Raw genomic sequence first — 23,996 nt, 5'->3', positions numbered from 1 at the left:
AAAATTTTACCTCGAACAGCTCCGGTATTTCCCGTCCATTTAATGACCTTTGAACGTGGAACCCTCACCCACTGGACCGCTAATCGAGGGCCGAAGCTTTTGCGCCTAGTTTGCAATTAAAATCGATTTTCCACTTTGATCGGGGATTTCGGATTGCCAAAGCTGCCCTGCCCACAAGCCCGCTGTGCCCTGTGTTTGACGTCCATTGTGTCGATTTGTTTCTGTCAACGTCTGGGCTCCAACATCCATCCGGGCGCCATCCCTTTGAGCAAATTTTAATGAAATTAGAAATTCGCACGCGCAGAAAAAAAAAAACTGAACGCGTCGGCGTTGAATTCCGGGCACACTCGTCGCCTCGATTACTTGTCAATTGTGAAGCATTTTTGACTGTGATTGCCCTGGAAACGCGCCTGTAGCCATCAATCTGCGCTGCTTGGACACAGACTGGTTCGTCGCGTTCTTTTCTTTCTATCAAAAGTCATCGAACAATGGACACGGATACTTTGGCACTAGAGTCACTGATGATTGACGTGCTCTTTGGGGAGTAAGTTCCGACATTAGCCAAGTCAGAAGAGGTAAAGATATAAAAACTGCGTCTCCACTACAATATTTCTTTTATTTCTTAACTTAAATCCATGCAATTAATTAATATCAAAACCCAAGCTTAGGTGGAAGGTGGAACTCGACACTTGAAAAGAATAATAAAAAGAAAAAAAAAGCAGACAAAAAGCCAATCATGTCCAAATAATTGTTTATTTTCAACAAAATTTATTGTTCACTGCACCTGGGGCATGCCCCAAAACACAGCCCATAACATGGACAGGGGCGAAGCGAGAGAGAGCAGATGTGTTTTCCGGCCTTGTATGGATTTTCATTTGTACTCGGAACATGAAAACTGAATGCCATCATGAGTGCAAATGTTGTATATAATTTGCACGACAAACAAATGAGTGCTGGGACGAGACAGCCGGCAAGCGAGTTCGCTTTGGGTTTGTGCTGTGTTGACCATTCAGCTTGGATAAATAAAACATGTAAGCTCTTCATTAAATATTTGCTATCAAAACTTCAATGCCATTGTACGCGGGATATTGGGTACTTAAAGCTCCCCTCTTTTGCGTTGGAGGGAATTTACTGTTACTGAAAGTTACTGTTTAATTTCTTTATTTTTATACCCTTGCAGGGTATTATAATTTCAGTCAGAAGTTTGCAACGCAGTGAAGGAGACGTTTCCGACCCTATAAAGTATATATATTCTTGATCAGCATCAACAGCCGAGTCGATCTAGCCATGTCCGTCTGTCCGTCTGTCCGTCTGTCCGTCTGTCTGTCTGTCCGTCTGTCCGTCTGTCTGTCTGTCTGTTTCTACGCAAACTAGTCCCTCAGTTTTAAAGCTATCTGAATGAAACTTTGCATATAGTCTTCTATATGCTCTCACTGCTATATATGTCGGAACGGGCCGGATCGGACGACTATATCATATAGCTGCCATACAAATGTTCGATAAATTTTTAGAAAAAAAATTATAACTTGGCTGTTTTTCAATATTTTTGCATCATTTTTGAGATATAGCCATTTTATAATATTCCAGAATTTTGGTAAAAATTTTATGAAAATCGGACGACTATATGATATAGCTGCCATAGGAACGATCGGGAAATTAATAGAAATAAAATTATAGCTTCGTTGTTTTTCAACGCATTTTTATTTACTCTGAGATATAAGTTTTTTTTATTATTCTAGAATTTTGGTATAAATTTCATAAAAATCGGACAACTATATCTTATAGCTGCCATAGAAGCGATCGGTAAATGTAAAAATATATAAAGCTGGGAATGTAAAACTGTACCTGTCAAACTGTAAACATAATAAGTATAGGTAAAATGTAATGAAACTCTGTTTTGTGAGTGTTTTCAGCATTTAAATCTATAAAATAAACATCAAAACCAATCTGCAAGGGTATACAAACTTCGGCGTGCCGAAGTTAGCTTCCTTTCTTGTTTATTATTAGTTTGAAATTAAAAGTATAATATTTACAACTAATATTGATTTGTGAAAAAAAGAGCCTCTCCTATACAGATTTCCGATATCCTCAAGTTACTTTTAGAATTGATACAGTATTTCGAATACGCTTTTACCCTGCTGTGCACTGTTCAGTGGCTGGCAGCCAAAGTAGCTAACTAGCAAACCAAGGACGACGGGCGGCAAAGTTCAAATTCAATTACCTTTCAAATATTTGCATTTTGTGACACAAACTTTCATCATAATGCTGCACAGTGGCTGCCACTCGAATGCCACTTGAAAGCGGCCGGCGGATGGCAAAAGGCGGATGATGGTGGGTGGTGGTTGGTGAGTAGGGAGCTTGAGTGGGAGACGACTCTCTGGCAGGAACGATAAAGAACAGACCGACGGGAAGCGGCACTCAAAACAGTTGCCGCTAATGTTGCCCTTCTTCCTTTGGTCTTTCCAACGACAGCGACACAACGTCGTCGAGTTTGGGAACGACAATGACGTTAACTTTCGCCGCCTACCGTATCCCGGGCCTTCCCGGTACCCGGCACCCGGTACCCAGTTTCGAAACAATTACAAAACAAAGGCCATGGACTACAGGCCCCTGCAGCATGGTCCACGTTGAATGTCGGGCGCATAAAAAATACCCAAATAAGCCAATTTCAAAACAGAAATTGCAACATTCACTGCGTCGCCCCACTACTCCTCTGGCTTGTGCTGCACGTGGCACAGAATACCTTGAATGCCCCTGAAGCGAGGCTGGGGCATACTCGTAAAAGTAATCTTGCCATGCTCATGCTTTATATATTAGGGACTTGAAAATTAAAGATTTAATATAAGCACAACTAATATTGTGGGTGTTTGTTTGGGTTTGATTTTGTTGTTTCATTTGATCATATGTTTGTGTACAAGAAATACAACTTACACCTTTAGGGCACAGATTCTTCTAATCATAAGATACTATTAGAAAAATGGGTACTCCTAAAAACAATGTTTAATTTCCTGATTTGTCAGACATTAATCCTAAAGCTTTTTTTTGAAAATTAGTAAACGAGAAAGATTTCTTCTTTTAGCTATAATAATTTTCTTATAAAGAAACAGTTACCAAAATAAATTATAACATTATATATATTATACATTATTGCTTTCTCAAATTCGCAGCTGAGACGAGACTAATGCCTCGCCCAGCATCTGAAATGGATGTACAGAAGTTTGTCATTTCTTAACCAGACAGAGAATGCATTATGCAACAGGGTAGTCGCCCACTGACGTCGCATGCTAACCCTATTTACATGCTGAGTTCCCTGGGAAATGGCAAATGAGAGACCTGCGCAGAGGACCAAGGAAAGCGACTATAGATCCGCAATGAGCATAGGTAGTAGGGCTTCGCATGACTCTTTGCCTCAGCTTCCGCGTGCATGTGGCAAAATGAAGCTTCCATCTGCATATGTATAATATGTATAAGGCGTGGACTTACATTCATCGTATGAATGCCCTCCAGCACGATATAAAATGCATAGAATTTTCCTTTTAGTCGATGCGTTTGGAGTAAAATTCATATTATGCATGGAGCTGTCTCAACGAAGCCAACTACTAAAATGCAAGAAACGTAAAGCTGCAGCGTAACAAGAAAATTCTGAACTAGAATCACATTCGGGAAATTCGTGTAAAGTCATCAACTTGACATTAAGTGAGGATCTCAATACATTGCATTCTTTTAGGCGGAATATTCATAAATCTGATTATATTTTATAACTTGCAATACAAAGCACTTACCAATTATATTTCTTTTAGATCTTTTGCTTTTCGTTTCCCATAGATCAGTGAGTTTTGTGGGAAATTTATGATTTGGGCCACCACAAAGCCATGGCTTAAAGAACAAAAAGAACTAGTTAATGGGAAAATATGTGGGGATTGCTCTGGGTAATGTGTGATCTGGGTGCCCTGTCTCGGGCGGCTAAAAATACAGCTGCTGTCGCTGCAGGAGTCGGCATAGGACAATGGGGGCTGTCATCTACAATGAAGATGAGCAGCAGACTGGCTTGAATGAGCTCGGTATGGAAAATGTATGGAAAAGAGCAGAGAGTAGAGTGGGCAGGGGACTGTCTGGTCCATACACATAGAGCAAGGCAAACAATAAGGGCGACGGCTTGCATAGGCCACCCCACCCACACACGCATATATGTAGGTACATGTAGGAGGGGTCATGAAATCCTTTGGCCAAGTTTACTTCTGTCCTCGTCATCGTTGCAGTTTCCTGATTCCAGCATTGTCTTTATGCCGGCTTAATCTGTGTCAAAAGGCGTAAGTTATTACAAGCCGGTCACGCCCACTTGGCTGCATACAGCAGCCCAGCGAGATGGCGGGCTATGAGCCAAGTCAAAGGTTTATCTCGTGTTAACGGCTTTTATGCCTCTTCCCCAATCAACTAGGTTTGATCGAGTCTCTCCTTCTGATTTTATACAGCTAGTTTGAAACGGCTTTTTGAATACATATTCAATTTAAAAATCAATACTATTTTATAGTTTATTAAACTTATTTGGATCTATTAATATGATCCTAGCTTTGAAGTTAGGATATGTGTGAAGGGTTGATATGTGGTCCATATGTATGGTTTGAGTGCCCTTTGAATCGTGTTTCCTCTGGCTTTTCAAGAAGTCATCCAGCGCATAGATTCCATTGCACCAACGGATGCTGCTGTCCGGTTGTTCAAGCGAATCCTGCTGGATTTTTATTATCAACAATATATATATAAAGCTATTTTAGTTGATATTTGTTAAGTGGGAGCCAAAGATAGATCGAGGGGGAGGAGAGCCAAGCAGAAAATAGAAAAATATGGCAGCTAACTAGAAAATAAAATAGCCATGAAGATGTACGTTTTTCAGTTCACTGCATTTTGCCTATGGAAAGCTTTGGTAGCCTTTTGAAAAACCAAGCCAAATAATTTCAAATTTTTTCTAGATATTTTTAAATTACTGATTACCTTTAGTATTCATAACAAAATTTTAATAATATTTATTTCTATAAAATAAATTCAGGCAACAAAGTTTTTTAATTATTTTATATGCTACAAATTAAACTAAATTGCAAAATGTAATAGTTCTATTCACTCAAGAAGATGGTTTAATTTCTAAATCAAATTTTTTACATTTAAACTAATAACTAGATTTGTTCCACAGCCCTTTGAATTTATTTGCTCAACCGCGTCAATGGGGCGATGGAATTTAATGACACTTTACATCTGCCATCCAAAGGAAAAAACTTGCGCCGTGAGAGTGGCACCGAACAAGGGACGGCGAAACGGTGAAAATGTATTTTCTAAAACTGAAAAACGGGGGCCACGAGGGGCTAAGGAATTTGAGTTGAAAAATGTTTCCAAGTTAAATGAAGCGCATCAAACGTCAGTCGATAAATTTAAAAGCCAAAGCCAAAGCTATTGACTTGCAGAAATAAAAGCAAATAATGCTCCTGGCCAGGCATTCAGCCAGGATGGCAGGATGGCGGCGGCCAATCGCCAGCCCAGACCCAATCAAATACTGGAGAGCTGGGAAAAGCGATTCCATGTGCATGCTGGTGACATTTTGCTGACAGCAGCAGCAGCAGCAGCAGTGGCAATGGCAGTGGCAGCGGCCACCGGAAGTCCAAGTGTTGACAGCGCTCTCTGTGGACCGCCGAAGGAAGGAACCGGAACTGTAGGAAAGAAACACGGGTTTAGAGATGGCAATAGTGCCATTACATTGATATCGTAAAGATTTAAAGCTTGACTTACCAATACATTATAGGGGTAAATCTATTATTTATAATTTTCTTTAATATCCAGAGGCATGATCTCTCGGATGGCATTTTTTTCTAAAAGGAAAAGCAATTTCAATTACATTACATCAATAAAATAACAATGTGGAAGGATAACAAGGAAACTATTCCCAAATTAAAAATGTACAAAAATATGTTAACCGTTATTTGAGTCACCTATTATTTTCCGATATTTTATATCGGTTCATTTTCGATATACATCACTAAGAGATTGGTCTCAACGGCTGAGTGAAGGACAGAGCAGGACTTGGTGATTGGCTCCTTAACTCTTTTGCCAACTCCTGAGTCTGCCGAATGCTGGGCGTGGTAGCGTATGTGATCCTTCCATTTCCCTTTACCTTCGAGTCTCTATAAGCGTCAGCCCGTGGACAAAGTTTGTCCTTTGCATGCTGTCGAAACTTTTATAGAAATTCAATTTTTACCATATCGGTTTTATTCTATTTTGTTCGCTGCTGTATGTGTCGCTTGCCCCTATTGAAACAATAAATTTTTTGAACTTGAGAAGGGTATGTGTCTAACCCTGTCGAGAGCTTTGACCTCTGCCCACTAAAATGGCTAAAAAGAGTAAAGCGTTTAAGCACGAGAAAAAGAAAACTATGAAAGTTCTGCATATGCATAGGATGTACGTATTTCATGATCAGCATAACTAGGATGCGTTTTTCCCAATTAAAAACAAGCTAGCAGAAAAATTTAACATTCTGCAATATCTTTTCTATATTCTTAAGAACTTCTCTTTTCTCTTTGTTGCAATTAGTCTAATTCAGGTTTTTCTTAACAAATTGCATATAAATTGTTCTCATTTACTTTGGCTGGCAGGTAATAAAAACATGAAAGCTACAATAAAATATTTTGTGTGACATTCACTTCAAATTTCGTGTTTCCCTGCTTCTCTGTAGAGCACATCAAGTGCATACATTTCCGTCTTCACCAGCGGGAAAATGAACAACAAAATCAACAGGAACAATAAAAGTACTTGTAAAATCAACGACAACTTCTACGTTGTCAAGTGACTTACCCATGCAGGTTCCCTTTTTTTTGGTTGGTAGTGGGAAAGTCTAACAGACTCCTGGTTTCGCCACTTTATTAAAATTATATATTTGCATGTTTGTTGAAAGAAATTGCAACTGCATATGAATTTATAAATATGAGAAACTATTCTGAACAACTTTCTGACAAGTTCTTTTTCGCTACTTTACATTACTTAAGTTTTTAATAAAAGAGGCAATCAGAAAGTGGGTGAGCTTTTCTGCCTTAAATACATTTTTTTTTTTAATTTTTGAAACACAATTTTAGTAGAAATTGTATCAGAACTTATAAGGTAAGAGACTTTGTCTCAATTCGTTATTTAAATATTAAAATCAACAAAAATTAGTCATAATTTAATTAATTTAGCTTTCATCAATGGAAATTTTAAACATAATATTCTTTAGATGTTGTGAACTTAAAAACTATTTTTATGAATACTTATGAATACCATCTAGTAAATTATGAAGATGATAGCAGACCTCTCCTACTGTGTAAATATTCTAGTCTTGTTTCTCCTTTTAGCACAACTTCAGGTGTTTAAGCGTTTGCACAAATAAGCCGAGCACGAAATGCCTGCACAGATAGGTATAAATTGCAGAGGTTAAATGGTAGGCAGGAATATGTTAAAAAACACAGCTTGTGTGTTTGTTGTAAATCAAATTGCAAGGCAAGTGCATGGAGCCGGGAAATGTGGACGTAATACTTGTGCCTTGTTAGTTGGCGACGCTTCGCTGGAGCTCAATGAGGGCGACGACTGCGATGAGGACGAGGTGGACAAGTTGTTAGTCGAAGCAATCGGAGAGTTAAAGGGTGAAAATGTTTCACATTTAATGACATTTACGGGACTATAATTAAAATTTTAAATTATTTTTCTCCCCATAATATTACGTTACGTTACAAAATACAAAACAAGTGCTGCTCTAATTTTAGCTAGACACTGAATTGGGGCAAACGTTAAAGGCTCCCCAAGAAATCGCCCCCAATTCCTGGCACCAGGAACAACGCATTCAACTGCCAGAATCACGCTTAAGCTAACGATTTATGTGAGATTCTTTAAGCGAAATCCAAGTCAATTAGTTTCCTAATTCGTTTTACGAAAAGGAATTTATCGATTTTATCAGCAGACGTGCAGAAAGTAGTTAAGACCAGTTCCCTCCAAGCCCTCTCCTATACCTCCGACTTCCCCCCGCCAGTGTGTGTGTTGGCCGGGTGGCGTTAGTATTGATAATGATGCCTGGTATTTGTGTGTCCGTGTGAGCTTTATGCCTCCTCTGTAGGAGGGCAAGCAATAAACCAGCCGCCGCGTTGTTCATACGCCCCGTGGAGCATAACACAAAATAAGTCCAAGGAAGCAAACAATTTAGGGTTAATTAATTCAGATAAACAATTGTTTTCGAAGCATATTCCACATATCGAATGGAATAATCATAGTTTGAGGGTCTAACTTTATTTATTAATAAGTTAAGTTATTTAAAACATTTTAACAGATTTTACATCTTTGGTTTTTGGTTGTGTTTTAAGTTTATATTTTTCTTGGAAAAATACATTCTTTTGTTTACTGAAGTATGTAAAAATTTGAATTAATTAGAATATAGTTTATAGCTTGTTAGTTAAAAAGAATATATAAGCATATATATATACAAATATAAGAATATATATAGAAATGTTTTGGAGCTCGCTTGCTCATAAAACTGTAAATAAGTATATTATATTGATGCCGTACCTGTGGCAGTGTTTTGTTTGTTGCATTTAATGCTGCGATAAGCGCTTTGATTTATTTATTTTGCCAAGCATTTTTGAGTTAAAATTTTTGATAAGCGAGCTAAATTTGGCGTCAACACCTGAATAGACAACACCTTCGATAGCTCAGTTGGTAGAGCGGTGGACTGTAGTTGGAGATTTCACAAAGTAGACATCCATAGGTCGCTGGTTCAAATCCGGCTCGAAGGAGGATCCTTTTTTTTATTATTAAAAAACATATTCATTTTTATGCAGTAGCATATTTTATAATAAAATAAGAACCTTTATTCTTTAGTTGTTTTCTTTATCTAAAAAAAACTCTTGTACCCTCTTAAGACATCGCACGATCGCAGATTATGCGGCCTTGCACACAGAAAAGCCGACTTTTAAGGGGGTCAGGTCTCAGAGGGAGAACTGTTCTGTAGTCTTAAAGAATTTTTAATTGCTTTAAAAAGAAGTTTAATGCTTTCTTATTTATTTTTGCGGCCCGGCGGAAGTCTGGGGGCAAGGCGATGCCATAGACAAATTCCATTAAACTTTTGGTTCCTAAACTGTGTCAAAGTTTTTGGCCGGGGAGTAGGCTTCCCTGGTCCGCTGGCTAAAGATAATTCACTGGAGAACGAGAGACGGAGACTCAGAAGCTCTCTGCGTAAAAGTTTTGGCGCAAAGTAAACTCAACTCCGAATGAAATGAAAATGCCACAGAGGCAGTCCAATAGGGTATAAGTAGCTGGTGGCAGGCGAAATCCCGGGCTTGAGCCTGGAGACTGCAGATTGAGGCTGGTGTTCTCGGCGAGCAATCAATTTCTGTTGACGTTGACAACAAGGCAAAAGTCCGGCCAAAGTTAGGGCTAAAAAAGAGAGGGCCGGCGGGGAAGATGAGATGAGACGCGACGGAGGCAACAAATCAAAGTCGATGCCAATGCCGATGCGGATGCCGTTGCCGATGCCTCTTAAGACGCCTGTCGAATTGTTCTCGATGCCCTCCCTCCAACGCCCTCCGCCCTTGTCCCCAGCAATATCTCAATCTTAAGTCTGCTGCGGTTGAAGTGTATTTAAAAGTTTGATTAGTTTTTAATGTTTGCAAGGCAAGTTTTTCATGCTAATTTTTTTTTTTTTTAATTTCCCTTATTTTCTGTAAATCAGCTTGTGCATGGAACTTCGTTTATTTTTATATACATACTATATATGCATGTAAATTAATGCAAAATATAAGTGATCAAAACACATCGCCAGGCCATAAATGGAAACCCACGTCTAGACACATTGCAGCAACATTAAAATGTATTAATGAAATATGTAAATTTGTTGGGCTACAAAATACAAAATGTACAAATACCCACCACTAGCTTTAATTTGACAGATACATTTGGTTTTTGATGAAAGCTTTAAGGGCTTTGTTTGTCTTTTCTCCATTTCCCGCAAACAGCTATTAAATTTGTTTTAATCATAACCTCCAGGTGGGCAAAAATCGTTCATCTTCCATCTGCCACCTTTCAGCAGTTGAATTAAAATACATACAGGAAAAAGAGCCCTCCTTCGGATGCAGCCATAAATTATGAATTATGAATGTCAAGGTGCCTAGGTACGTGTGTGTCCTGGAGCCTTAGTGGCCGTCTTTCCTGTATTGCTGGTGCGCTCGTCCCTCGGGCCCAATAATGTTAAGAGATCCATGGTCCGGGAGGTGAGCGGCCTTGGGCCAAGTTAATAGAAACACTTTCTGTGTGCAGAAGTTATAAACATTTATGGCAGCTACTTAAAAATGTCAAGCAAAAAAATTATGATAATGATACGTGACATTTGAAAGCAATAACAATTTAGTTAGCACGCACTTTTTGATTGCTCTTCTTCACCGCATCCAGCCATATACATGCCTTCTTTCATTATTTATGCCTTTTGGCCTCATAAAATTGAAAAATTGCTTTAAAAAAAAGGTGCTCTCACATGTATAAGTGGGTATACCAAAAAATTAAATGCTTTCAAGGAGAAAGCCACGCATTTTATACGAGTATTTCCTATATGAGTATAATAACAATCATCATAAAGCACACGTATATTTGCGCAATAACAGAAAGTTGTGTTCAGAGATATATAACAAGAAGCAGGGCCTAACAATATAGTCGACTATGAGATACTCGATTTCCTAGCTTACAAATGAAAATAAATATGAAATATTAAGTTTGGAAAATTTAAAAGAATAGGTTATTTTAATTTTGATATTTTGCCAACCTTAAAGTATATATATTTCATATATTAAACCCTGGAAATTATAATTATTTAATACATTTGCTTTATGTTTCTTAGTGTTTCAATAGACTACTCTGTATTTCTCCCTATTTTACTACAAGAAGGGTCATCAAATCAAGTTGCCCAAATTGAGCTTTTAATTGTGGGTAAGTTAATTTTTTACAAATTTCCATGGTTACAAAATTAACAGAAAATCCTGGAAAACTGGACTAGAATCCAGGCCCAGATCCTCAGAGAAAAGCAAGCAAATAAAGCAGCCACCAGCAACCAGCAACCAGCAACCAGCGGCAGTGGCAGTGGCAACAACATGAACAGCAAAGCACACATCCTGTGTGTCAACTGAATAATTCGTTGCATGCACAAAAGGCATGCACTCACATCCGGCTTCCTGTCATTCTTTTTGCTTGCCAGAGACAGAAAGGGTTGCCTTTTGCCTTTTGCAGAGCGAGATGGGCCGAGAGTGGCCAAGCCTGCAATTTATGTCTATGTATTTGCTGTTGTTGTCTTTATGGCGTGTTTGGTATTTGTTGCAACTTTTGTTTTGAATTCCTGCGGCCTTGTCACACGGCTCCATGAGCTCGCAGTTAAATTTATGTTTCAGCACAGCGCACGGCCAACAATGAAGGGGGCGAAACAGAGTTGCTTGCATCCAGAGGATGGGGCCAGTTCATAGGTCGCCTGGGAAAGGCGACGCGTCGTCCGCTTTTGTAAAGCAGCGCATAATCCACTGATTGCTCCCAAGGTTCAGCTTTCAACAATGAAGGATACAGCACATGCCCACGGAGCACCGGGTTGGAGACCGGGCACAAGAAGAATGGCGAAGAGTGATGATGGGACAGGTGGCCTCAGCTTTAGCTGTTGGGTCAACGTATATGTTGCATTTCGCTGCCTTCTTCATAGTCCCAATTGGGAGTCCTCACAGTAAGTATTCCTTTTGCATATGAATACACGAGCGCTATAGACCACTGAATTTTACCTAAAAAAGACTCTTTCCAGTATTCCTTCTTAAGTACAAATTAAAAGAGAAAAAAAAACTCAAAGAGGTTTGTCCTACCAAACCAAATCTAGATATTTTTAAAGTAAAGGCACTCTTATCCCGTAATTCCTGCTTTTAAGGTGCGTATTTCATTGGCTTTTACTATTGTCGGAATCATTAGGCAACACCGAAGTAAATCTAGTTAGATTGCAACCGTGGCAGAAAAGTATTTTTGATATATGCTGCGTGTGCACAGCAGTAAAACAAGTATTTTTCGTAGAAGGACTCACCTGGAAAAGGGGTGAAACAAGGCGGCAAAGTCAGAAATTATTGTTGCACTGCACTGCATTTAAGTAAAATGAATTGCTTGCCATTTATTTTGGTTGCTTATCATATAAATTGCACTCGCTTGCTTGCAAGTCATTATTTGGCACATTTGCGCTCAATGACTGCACATTGTTTGTAGTCCTCCGCATTTTCCCCCAGCCAGCACAGCGTTAAATAGGAGTGACGAACCGGAAGCTTCCAGATACAACAACTGCTGACCCAGTGCAGTCTGGGTCTCTGGCCGGCTGGTCTTATGCACTTGACTTCATCTTCGACCTCCTTACGGAGCACTGGCATCTCAGCCAAGGTTCGAGCATATAACCAGAAGGTGCCTCTTGAACCTGGCAGCCGTGTTATCTGTAGGAAACCTGCAATTGCACACTGCATCCACCGCCTACTCAAATAAATTTTAAGAAATTTTTCTGTTTAATGAAGCTAAGAGGAACTGTCGTTTTCGGAAGCACCAGTCTGCATTTTGGATTTGCTTTACACACATTTAATAATTATAACTAAAACTACCGTATATACTTTTACTTATTGCCTAAAAATATAAAAATACTTTAAAGTAATCCAGAACGAGTAGAAGCTTTAACCTTATCAACATTCAACTAAAGTTTTGTAAGCATAAGACCAAATGTCAAAGGCAAAGTAGCTTAAGGTGATAAGAATTAAATTTGGACTTTTTAATTGAAAACAACTCTATGCCATACATGGTATCAGCATGAATGCATTATTAAAAATATTGAGCAAGACTAGGAAACTCACTCAAACAAAATGTGTAATATTAATAAAAAAATATAGATTAAGAAATATAACATAATTATGATTTTTAAAATGGTTATTTTTGTATTAATTTATATTTAATATTAATATGTAATTAATAATAATATGTACTCTATCCAAAAATACAAAAAAAAAACATATATAATGTAAAGTATTTAAAAAGGTTCCACGTATTAAATAATAACTTAACATAAATGTCTTATAAAATAAATAAATATTTACTCTGTTTTTATTTGATTTCTAGCAATGTATACAATAAAACTCTAGGGAATAATATTTTTGTCAGTACATTTATATTTCTTAAAAAGTAATCAAATGTCGAAACACACGTTCTGTCGCCCAAACAGTTGCTATATAAACAAGCAGACGCTTCAACGAGATTCAAAACAAATCCACATTCGACAATGGACATCAAGAGCTGTGTAAGTTTTCTAAGAATTAATAAACATTTTGTTGCTCTGATCTATTGACCTCTTTGTGATAACGTTTTGCAGCTGCTGTTCCTTTCGCTTCTGTTCGCTGGCGCTGCGGCACGTCCGGCCCCAGCCACGCCCACTACTTTGCCGCCCTGCACCCCTTGGTGCGCCGGACAGCCCCCACCGCCACCAGGAGCAGTAAACTAATGTTCCGTCAAGACGTTTCGCAAATTATTATAAACTAAAACAAAAATAAAACATTAAAACAAATTTGAAATTCAAAATTTTTTTTGTTATCTGAATTTATATTCTAAATTAACCAACATTTTTGACAAACAGATTCAGTAAATATATATTTTTAGGTGAATTCAAAGTATTATTTCTCAAAACCGAATTAGGTTAGATTGATAGATATGACTTTCCATGATAACGATTTTCATTACCCTTTCCAGCTGCGCCTTCAATTTCTTATCTTTGCCAGAGCTGTAGCCACGGCCTCATTTTTATAAAAATAAACATACAAAAACAGCAATTTAAAATGATCAGTAAAAATAATTTCTCTGAATTTAACTATTTTCAGTTTCATAATATACTATTTGAAACAAGAAAGAAAGCTAACTTTGGCCAGCCAAAGTTTGTATACCCTTGCAGGTAACAATTCAAATATATCATAACTAAGCCAAAAATGCATTAATTTCGATTCGGAAAGCAGTTTTGTGTTAGCTTTTATTAATTTAAAAAAACTGCATACCAAACTTAAAATTTTAAGAAATCAACATTTTTGGCCATTTTTGCTAATTTTAATGATGTAACCCCTTATCAAATTTCGCAAAAATGGCCAAAAAATCAATTTCTTCCGGACACATCTAGAAAGATTCCCCTGTTGATGCTGATCAAGAATATATATACTTTATAGGGTCGGAAACGTCTCCTTCACTGCGTTGCAAACTTCTGACTGAAGGCTGCAAGGGTATAAAAAGTTTAAAATGTATTGATTCTTGATTTTATTAGGGTTGACATATTAAAAACAATTTAAAATCCAGCATTATTTTCGTCCAAACGAATATCTCTGCGGATGCGAACGAGCCCTGAGATCAATGATTTCATATGTGCCATCAGAATTGTGTGTCGATTCCGCTCCTCCTGGATTTCCGCCTGGATATTGCCCAGGTCTGTGATTGTTCCAGTTTCCAGGATTTTGCCCAAGTCCGGGATTGTTCCAGTTTCCAGGATTTTGCCATGGTCTAGGATTGTTCCAGCTTCCAGGATTTTGGCCAGTTCCGGGATTATGCCAGCTTCCAGGATATTGCCCAATTCCGGGATTATGCCAGCTTCCAGGATATTGCCCAGGTCTTTGATTGTTCCAGTTTCCAGGATATTGCCCAGGTCTTTGATTGTTCCAGTTTCCGGGATATTGCCCAGGTCTATGATTGTTCCAGTTTCCCGGATATTGCCCAGGTCTATGATTGTTCCAGCTTCCAGGATATTGCCCAGGTCTATGATTGTTCCAGCTTCCTGGATATCCCTGTCCACCGAATAGTCCTTCTTCGTACGATCCCCCACCACTTCCTTCGTATATTTCACTTTGGAGGCTCTGGCCAAAAATTGACACAACAACCAAAACAGTAATACAAATTTCCTGTTGAAAAAAAAATGTTAATGCTTAATTTAAGCAAAGGAGTTTTGTTCTTTAAGGCTTTACTTACGTGTATATTCATTTTAAAACTGCAAATATTATTCAATAAAGTCGCGGTATTTATACAAGAGTCATATAGAAAAAAAATATATAAGACTGAGATAACAAAATTCTTGGAAAGAATTAAATTGCACACATCCGCTACGATTAGCATGCAGATTAAACTTAATTGAACTCGGGGAGTAAAATACACTTGAAAACAATAAATATTATACAATTTACGTTTTAAAAAAAATTGTTTTAGTTTAGGTATCACAATTCTTTTAATTATTAAAATAAAGATCAGAAATGTATATCGAGAACGATATAAACTCCAGACTGAAGGTTTTGTTCATGAAATTTTAAAGAAGTTACCTTAAAAAATAAAAACCACATACAAATAAGATTCCCTGGTAGAACTAAACAAAATGTAATCGTCAAAGATCTTGCCTGTAGCGCCTGATAATAAATTTGAAGTACTAAATCAAATTGCTATTATCAATTTCAGAAATATATAAATAAATACAGAAAACGTTCAAAGTGATTTCAATTTAAGTATTTTATTTTCCAATATCATTTATCAGGTTATCCTTCTTAGTAGCGTCCGCCATGTCCGTGTCCTTGCTGGCCGTGACCACCCTGGCCATGTCCACCGAATCCTTGCTGGCCATGTCCCTGCTGGCCGAATCCTTGCTGGCCATGTCCGCCCTGGCCGAATCCTTGTTGGCCATGTCCGCCCTGACCGAATCCTTGCTGGCCATGTCCGCCCTGGCCGAATCCTTGCTGGCCATGTCCACCCTGGCCACGTCCTTGATTACCACCGTATCCACCTGCCAACACAACAGCGATCAGGGCAAAGAAGACAATCTAAAAACAGATTAAATAAGGATGGGTTAGCTATATCCTTCGAAAATCAAATCAGAAGACCTCAGAATACTTACGAAGAATTTCATTTTGCTTGGTTAATTGATTGTTTGCGCTTCAGAAAAGTACTAACTGATTTAGGTACGGCGGCAAAGCCATTATATAGCCAGTGATCAATCAACTGTTTGCTCTGAAAAGCAAAACAAAGCAATCAAATCCGTATTTCATAATATGTTTTTTAATGATTATTATTCCCCCCCCCCGAGTACTTACTTGCCAAACGTAGATTAATATTCTGTGATGAGACTGCACAACGCCGACGGGAATGAAAAGTTTTCAGGGGGCTAAGACCTATAAACTTGAACTTTATTTTTTATTAATTTGTTTTGTTCAAATCGGAACTGATTAGAGCCTAGCACCCCACTTGTTCTTTAAATTATTTGAATAGTATAATATTAGGGAAAGTTGAAATCTTGGAACGATTTTACTTAGCTAATTTAAAAGTCTTCTTTTTGGCTTACTTTAAAAGTGAATATTATTGTAATACTTTATTAAAAAGTAGGTATATATTAAGCTTAGAGCATTAAATAAAAACTTGACATACATTTTAAGACATTATTAATTTTATCTGACAAAAATAACGTAGTCAAGGCATCGGTACACTCTTAAGGTTAATTTAGAAAGCTACATATTATTTGATTGTAAAATTTAAGAATTCATCTACTATTTAAATTTAATGAGAACAAACTTAAATTTTTGCCTATTAAAGAAATTTGTAATTATTTATTCAATAAATTTCAAAATTTTCTACGACTGATTTATTAATTCATGGTAATTGACAATCAATCTAAAATTAAGATCACGGCCTGATATCAAATCTTTCCTATTATAAATACATTTTGTTTAACTCGAAGCTAAAGCTAAAGCTGGGCTTTTTCTACTTCTGTGGCATAATGTTAGGCATTTTTTAGAATTTTTCGTTGGCTGATACTAATATTGCAGTCGACTTTTTAGCTTTTCTGGTACAGTGTCCCTAATAAGTCTTAGCTGAACTTTAAATGTAAGGAGGAAATCTACTGCAAAGAAACTAATTAAATGGAGAGTATTAAGAAGAATTCGGACTATAAATTGAATTAATAACTTTGCAGAATTAGCACAAATTTATATTTTTAAATTTAATAAATCACGTTTTTCATGCATGCAAGTAAAACACATTTTTTTTGGATTCCGATTAAAGCGAACCTAATTTATTCGGCAATGAGTCAGATTGAAGGGTTGTCCAACTTGGAAGAGGTCGTCTAATCAGTGGCAGACAGCCAGACAGACTTGTGGAAATTTTTATAGATTATTAAGTTTTTTTTTTCCGTCTATACTTGTGGCTGACCTTTAATTACCTTTGAGCTATCGACGACACAATGCGATTGCTGGACGGTATAAAAGAGCCCAGCTTCCAAAAGGTGACATTAGTACTGCAGACATCAGCCTAAACATAAGCACCATGAAATTTTTCGTAAGTATTCAATAATAGCATTCATTGGAGGATCACAGGACTAATGTGTTGTTTCTTAATTTTTCCCAAAGGTTGTATTCATTGCGCTCTTTGCCCTGGTTGCGGCGTCTCCTCAATGGGGATTCGATCAAGGACAGCAGCAGCAGCAGCAGGAAAGAGGTTTTGGTGGTGGATTTGGAGGTGGATTCGGTGGTGAACAGCAACAGCAGCAGCAGGAAGGAGGTTTTGGTGGATTCGGAGGTGGCTTCGGAGAACAGCAACAGCAGCAGCAAAATGGATTCGGTGGCTTCGGAGAACAGCAACAGCAGCAGCAAGAAGGATTCGGTGGCTTCGGAGATCAGCAACAGCAACAGCAAGGAGGATGGTAAAGGATTTCTGCGATAATTTCAGAAAATACGATAAACGAAATTTCACCACACGAATTTTAGACCACTTGTATAGATAAATATATCATAGATATATATATTAAACTGATTAAAAAGATAATTTTCACAAAAATTTAGCCGATTTTGCATTTAAAATTAACCAAACCTCAACAATATATATCAGGTCCTTGAAAATAGAAAAACAAAAATATTAATGACACTTTTTTGGCAGCACCGTTAATTGCCTCTAGTCTATGGCCTCCTCCTCCTCCGACCCCGCCTCAGCCCTTTCCAACCAGGCTATCTGATCCCGTATTAAATCCACATCGAGTTCACCCACGGTGGAGCTCAGTAGCCTCTTGCCCTCCCATTGGGTGACCTGCCGCAGCCTGGTCCATGGTAAGGACATCAGTGACATGACTGAGGTCAGCTCCTTTTGGTGTTTCAGGCTCCGTTCCATCTCTGACTGCTTTTTCTCCGGCAGCTGCAGCTCCTCGGCACTGAGCATGGATAGCAGGAGGTGCTCTGTGAAGAGTGCATGCTGGCGCCTCTGAATGACTGAGCTCTCTGCATTCCGGTAGATGCGTTCCTGCTCCGCAACCCATTGCCCCAGGAGATAGCCCTCCCGAGGCTGTTTGGCTGATGGGTCCACGCTGGAGTTTAAGCTCTCTTCGTTCTCCGTGCGATCTTGGTGCTCCGGGGGCATGGCCACGTCATCGATGGCCAGAATGGCAGGAATCTCCCTTGATGATTGCTGCTGTGGCTGCTGGCGGCGTCGGCGGATGCGCTGCAAGCTCCTGGTCATTATCCGGCGCAGTGGCGGCGTGTCCGGCTCCAGCTGATTGGCCTGGTCGATGTGGTTGAGCAGCAGGTGACGCGACAGGTTGCGGATCGCCAGCAGTTCGACGGACGGCAGGCTGGCGCACATCGGACAGGCCACGTAGCCCTCGGAGAGGCGGTGCTGGTCGTACACGTGCTTGATCAGCTGCTTGGCCGAGCACCCAAAGAGGCCGCAGTAGGGGCAGGTGTAGCAGTTGGACAGGTGCACCAGCTCGAGCATTTCGTTGCCGAGTTGCAGGCCAGGCTCCTGGCCGGGCTCCGGGATTAGCTGCATGGGATGGTCGATGCTGTGCGCCTGCGTCTCGATCTGCTGGTCGTAGCAATCGCCGCACAGGTCATAGTTCGTGCAGCGCATGCAGCGGAAGCGCCGTCCTCGGAACTCCACCCTCTGGCAGCCGTCGCAGCAGATGTTCTGGTGCCCCATGGAGACTTCCATTACGGTTCCTCTCGCTGATCCTCCGTTAAATTCGCCAACTCCGCATGCGCTTAAATACTGGTCAAAAGTGGAGGCAAAAAAGTTTGGAATTTCTACAACATCGAATAGAAAACAAATGACAGAAGTTTATATGATTTTGAATTCCACATGTTTGTATATTTATACATACATACATCCTATATATATTTACATATATTTTATATTTTATAATAAGATACCGCTACTGGCTTTAGCCTTGGGTTAACGTCCGAACCTTTTTACTCTGGATCCAGCCAGACTGTTCTTACCTTTGTGACGCCCAGTTCCACAGCTCTCGCTAGGCGGCAATTGTAATAGAAGTCTTCCGGCTTCATGCACCTCCATCCTTCCCGACGAGCCTCACCCACCACCTCGTCCTCTTTTCTCGGACCCATTCCGCAGATACCGTTAGACGAGAGCTCCTGCTTCTGGCCTGGTGTTGGTAATTATTTTATGGAGTGTGGCGGACGGGACGCAATCTCTTCGCCTGGGTGTGTGCGTGGGCAACTTATGTTTACCAAGTGCGAAAGTGGAAACGTGCTGCAAACATGGAGTCCTGGGCGCAGCACTATGCAACCAGGACCTTGTGTTGGTTTGCCACACAGAGAAAAAAACAAATTGAGATAAATTCAATCGAAAAATCTGTTTCGTCAGTGGTCATTATTTATAAAAAGAAAATAAGAAGATGGTATATCTCAGAAAATGTCATTTTTTTGACTTTTATTACTACTCGTATTTGTTCTCAGTGTACCGTTACCACTTCACTCTCATTCCCCTTGGCATGTTTTACGCTTTATAATAGGATTTGAATACAATGGCATTGTAATGAAATGTGCAGAAAACGATGGTCTGGAGACGGTGTATGTGTGTGTGTGGGTTGCCAGTGGAGTCCTGCGGTTGCCTTCGGACTCCTAGAAGGTTTGCGATTGCAATTGCTATCCCGATTCCACGGCACTGTCCGCTTTCCGCTTCCCGCCTTCCGCTGCCAAGTACAAGTCGAGCAGCTGTTCCGCTTTGCCAGTCTGCGCGTGTAATTTGAGTTGGTAATTAAAAGTAAAGCAAAAGGCAAACTGTGGCAATGGCCGCCCATTAAGTTACCATTTTACACGTATGTCCGTGCTACTACTCCACATTGGTTTTTATTCGGAAAGAAGGTATCCCCTTTAAGGCAAGGGTTTGGTTTCTACCACAGCTTATCTTCAAAGTTGATTAAGTGAACCCATACGACTCGAACCAGGATGTGCTGGACGCATTGGAGATGTACCTGCGCCAGGAGTCGCTCGACAAATGCAAACAGCCCTTCGATACTAGCGACTTTAAGATCGAGAGCCTTGCAAATGTCCCGCAGCAGAGTAACGGCAGCAACTTCGGCGTCTTCAGTTGCATTTTTGCCGAGTATATATAGCGCGACACACCGATCGCATTCAGCCAGGATCACATGGACTATTTCCGCAAGAAGATCCAAAAACAGAAACTAACAAAAATAAATAAAATAAATTAAAATAAAATAAAATAAAATAAAATAAAATAAAATAAAATAAAAAGTGCGAAGAGTTAATTGAAATTGATTTGAAATTTTTAGAAAATGACATTAGTTTCAAAGTTGCTTGCGATGTATTTTGATTTTGAAATAAATTTTCCAATAACTAAAAAATTGTGTTTTATAAATAAAATCCTAGTGGAACCATAATATCCCTTTTAAACTCTATGTCAATTGTCTTTCAAACTCGTTTTGAGACCCAAAATTCTAAAAAAAATATATATTTCCAGTCATCAATCAGCGCCTGTCGACCTTTCTTGATTAGTTTATCAATTAAATTTAATTGCAATTTTATTTTCATTAGGCTTTCAAAGCGCGCTAGCCGACCCATTTCAATTGTGCTAATTAATGGCAGGCGTGTCTCAGGACTCCTTTAAAAATCTCACAGCCGCAAACGATTGGGTAAATCAAGCCGTGATGAAAATTACAGGCATGGCCTCCATTAAGTAAGTTGGTGGGGAAAAGCGAGGGCTGAATTCCTTTAATTGCGCAGCCCTTGCCTTTCGGAAGCTGTCAATGGAAGTGTCGGTCTCAGGCGCCTTTTATTTATGTTAATTCTTTGGCGGTGCCTTGCTCAATTCTCTTTTTTTTTGCGTCGATATGCTCAATTGCTTTTGTAATCAATCAAAGTCAAAGCGCAAAATGTTGCTTACATATCCGTATTGGAGGGAGGCGATGAGAAACCAGGTCCGGATGCTCGGATGGCGGCAGCGGAAAGTGCAGCCAACCTCTGGGCGGAAACTGGATTGTCATATGTGTTCGCGGGGCTCTGCTCCTGGGCTTTCGCTCTTGGCTCTATGCTCTATGCTCTTTGCTCGTAGTTTGTGTTGGTGTTTGACGTGACACTTGAGCGACACTTGAAGCCCGATAATTGATATTGTGCAGGATGAGGGTGGTCGTTGTCGTGACCTGCGGATGCGCATATAGATGGCGTGGGCGCGGCCAAGTGCCGGTGTGTGGCAGCCACGGATTCTTGTAATTGCCGCTGACACATTTTCGTGGTTTAGTTTGCGGCTTAGAACGGGTTGATAAATCTACAGGAATATCAATCATGGTTCAAATGGTTAAACATTATCTTAAGGCATAAATGAAATAGAAGGTATTCAAAATCTAAACTTGAAGTTCTAGTTAAATAGCAAAATGTTAGCCTTTAAAAAGTTAATCCATTTATCAAATTAGCAGCCTCCCGGAAGCTTGTCCCTGAAGTCTGGTCAGTGTGTCAACTGTCGTCTACTTAGTGCCAACTTCAGGAACTCCGTTAGCCACGTCTCCACGGACGTCAGCAGATAATTGTTAACCCTCAAGTCGCACCGCAAATCAAGTGCAGCAATTACAAATGGACTGCAATTCATTTGCGGCATGGATCATTAAAGGGCGTTGGGGCCGAGAACTTTGGACCAGAGACAAACCGCACGCAAAGTTGCCAACGTGGCCGAAACAGATGTCACCGCCGGAACCAAACCAGTCCAAAACAAACGCCCGACACACCTCACTCTCCGCCCTCCACCACCCACAGCAACACCCTTAACTCTTTCTGTAGCCACTGAAAAAGCGTCAGCTGAAAGTTTTGGGAGTATAAAGAATTTTAAGGGGAGTGATGGATGGATGGAGTGGATGAGCCAAAATGGTAATGGGCTGCAGAATGGTTTCACGCTGCTTTCAGTTCCATTAAGCATTCGATCCAATCCGGAGATGATTATAACGACAGGCTGATGATGATGACGATGATGTTGAGACAGAGCGCTTTGAACTTGTGAACTTTCGGCTGCAGAGAGTATAATGACGAGCGACGAAACTATTTCGCATTTGGAATATTTAATGTACAAAATTCGGAGACCATTATCTGTCATTAGTGTCAGAAATTATGGCACATCCAGCGAAATCCTTTTAATGCCAACCCTCCGCACCTTGCCAGCCCCTCATAAGTCGATTCAGTTAATAATGTCAGCCCGGCCAACGAGCAGAAAGCAGAGTTGACATCTATTAGACGACTGCGAGACACTTTTCAGCCTATCCGACAAGCCGCTTCACATTAATATTAATTTATCCCTTTCTATGGTACATTACACTGGCCAACATTCACAATATAATGAAAGGCAAGAGTTTGTCAACCCAAAAGTAGTTTGAATAATTAAAAATAACACATTTTAAATATATTTGAAATATACTTTTGAAGCAAACTAGTACCTCGTCGGCTAGTGTTGATTATTTTCGGTAATTATATACCCCTAACGGGGTCTATGACATTTTAATTAAGCCAAACCAAAGCCCAAGGACAAAGTAAGTCACAAAAAAACACAAAACAAAAAAGATAAACGCTCCGGTCGAATACCTCTTGAAATTATTATCATCACACCCACGAAAGCAAACAGGACTAAAAAGAGCGACTAAAGAAAGCAAAAGTTTGGCGACAATCCCGACGCACTTTTATGGCACGGCTTTTGCCTGCGAGTGAAAATGAAGATACGAGAAAGTTCTCCCTCCAAGATACCGCCATGGTGAACAGTGGAAGCGACTTAGGGGTGACAAAAAACAGAAAACTATTCAAAAATAGCATTTCAGATTTATTAACGAATACCAAGCTTTCATTTTAGATTTTAATTTTTTTAGTTTTGTTGTAGTCTTTATTTTATATGTTATATTAATTTTTTGGGTAATTTTCAAACTACAGCCATGGAAACCCTATAGCGTTACCAGTGTATAAATCTAAATATTATCAAATATGGACAAAAATACAGTACATCTTATTCTTAAATAAATCAAGAAGCTGAAGCTTACTTAACTTATTTAGAATCAACTCTTTGGTTTACGTTCTTTTCGATTTCGACTTAGGGAAAGAAAAATTCTGGTAAGATTACCTTTTAGACTTGTAAGGACCTTAAGGCACATGTGTCTTCAAAACTGTGATTTTTTTTTAAACTTCCGTCGGGCTGCCATCCCTAGCCCAGATACGGTGGTGAGTGTGTGCGTGCTGCCCTGCTTAAAGTATGATTGCAAGTGTGAAAATATATATGCTAAACGTGCCACCGCCTCCCCCTGGCCGTTGTGCTTCATGCGTTTTTGTTTTATGACGCGACGACGTGCTCGGAAAATGAAAAGCACTTGACGCGCCAAAGTGCTGAACTTGGCGGTCCTCCACTGCTGCTCCTCCGTCCGTATGTGAGTCCGTCCGCCGGTTCATCAGACCCCAAGCCTCCCTCCCACCTCGTAGTGGGTACACACATGCTAAATCGTAAAATGCTCCATTCTTTGTTTTTTTTTCTTTTGTCGAGTCTTTCGTTATTGTTAAAGTTTTGATACCCTGTCGAGAGGGTATGCATGAAAAATGAAAAAATAAAATTGTTAAAAACATATATAACAGTATTTATATAATTTATTATTGCTTTAATTTTTAAATGAATAAATAAAAATCGTT

The 23,996-nt window shown here is 39.4% G+C and overlaps 4 protein-coding genes, 2 long non-coding RNA genes and 1 other non-coding gene across 8 annotated transcripts; 4 read left to right on the top strand and 3 right to left on the bottom strand.

The window, feature by feature from the left end:
• Window positions 1–709: 709 nt before the first annotated feature.
• On the top strand, window positions 710–13,552 carry LOC138929023 (uncharacterized). The gene is made up of 5 exons (XM_070287515.1): window positions 710–1,031; window positions 10,889–10,977; window positions 11,045–11,752; window positions 13,265–13,339; window positions 13,412–13,552. Exons 3-5 carry the CDS (start codon window positions 11,589–11,591, stop codon window positions 13,533–13,535), a joined length of 363 nt encoding a protein of 120 aa, XP_070143616.1. The 5' UTR covers window positions 710–1,031; window positions 10,889–10,977; window positions 11,045–11,588; the 3' UTR covers window positions 13,536–13,552.
• Window positions 8,701–8,795, top strand: TRNAY-GUA (transfer RNA tyrosine (anticodon GUA)). The gene is made up of 2 exons: window positions 8,701–8,737; window positions 8,760–8,795. It is a non-coding gene; the product is annotated as a tRNA-Tyr (tRNA).
• LOC138929024 (uncharacterized) lies at window positions 13,194–13,898 on the bottom strand. Of its 2 annotated transcripts, XR_011445445.1 has the most exons (3): window positions 13,777–13,898; window positions 13,389–13,574; window positions 13,194–13,335 (listed from the first exon to the last, which is right to left on the bottom strand). It is a non-coding gene; the product is annotated as an uncharacterized lncRNA (long non-coding RNA). The 2 variants fall into 2 exon arrangements; XR_011445444.1 differs by having other exon boundaries at window positions 13,194–13,574.
• A 1,651-nt stretch (window positions 13,899–15,549) lies between these two features.
• Window positions 15,550–16,062, bottom strand: LOC108077373 (antifungal protein). The gene is made up of 2 exons (XM_017170667.3): window positions 15,950–16,062; window positions 15,550–15,875 (listed from the first exon to the last, which is right to left on the bottom strand). Exons 1-2 carry the CDS (start codon window positions 15,959–15,961, stop codon window positions 15,603–15,605), a joined length of 285 nt encoding a protein of 94 aa, XP_017026156.1. The 5' UTR covers window positions 15,962–16,062; the 3' UTR covers window positions 15,550–15,602.
• A 1,224-nt stretch (window positions 16,063–17,286) lies between these two features.
• LOC108077346 (heterogeneous nuclear ribonucleoprotein A1) lies at window positions 17,287–17,750 on the top strand. Its single transcript, XM_017170635.2, has 2 exons — window positions 17,287–17,382; window positions 17,454–17,750. The coding sequence occupies exons 1-2, from the start codon at window positions 17,371–17,373 to the stop codon at window positions 17,748–17,750; spliced, it is 309 nt and encodes a 102-aa protein (XP_017026124.1). The 5' UTR covers window positions 17,287–17,370.
• Window positions 17,751–17,876: 126 nt separating this feature from the next.
• On the bottom strand, window positions 17,877–19,167 carry LOC108077345 (E3 ubiquitin-protein ligase Kcmf1-like). The gene has a single exon (XM_017170634.3). It carries the CDS (start codon window positions 19,021–19,023, stop codon window positions 17,995–17,997), a length of 1,029 nt encoding a protein of 342 aa, XP_017026123.1. The 5' UTR covers window positions 19,024–19,167; the 3' UTR covers window positions 17,877–17,994.
• Window positions 19,168–20,742: 1,575 nt separating this feature from the next.
• LOC138929080 (uncharacterized) lies at window positions 20,743–22,688 on the top strand. The gene is made up of 3 exons (XR_011445506.1): window positions 20,743–21,027; window positions 21,212–21,680; window positions 21,740–22,688. It is a non-coding gene; the product is annotated as an uncharacterized lncRNA (long non-coding RNA).
• Window positions 22,689–23,996: the final 1,308 nt, after the last annotated feature.

Source organism: Drosophila kikkawai, chromosome 2L (genome assembly GCF_030179895.1).
Source record: "Drosophila kikkawai strain 14028-0561.14 chromosome 2L, DkikHiC1v2, whole genome shotgun sequence".
NCBI lineage: Eukaryota > Metazoa > Arthropoda > Insecta > Diptera > Drosophilidae > Drosophila > Drosophila kikkawai.
Note: the sequence above shows the minus strand (reverse complement) of the source record. Positions and strands in the feature narration are given on the sequence as shown.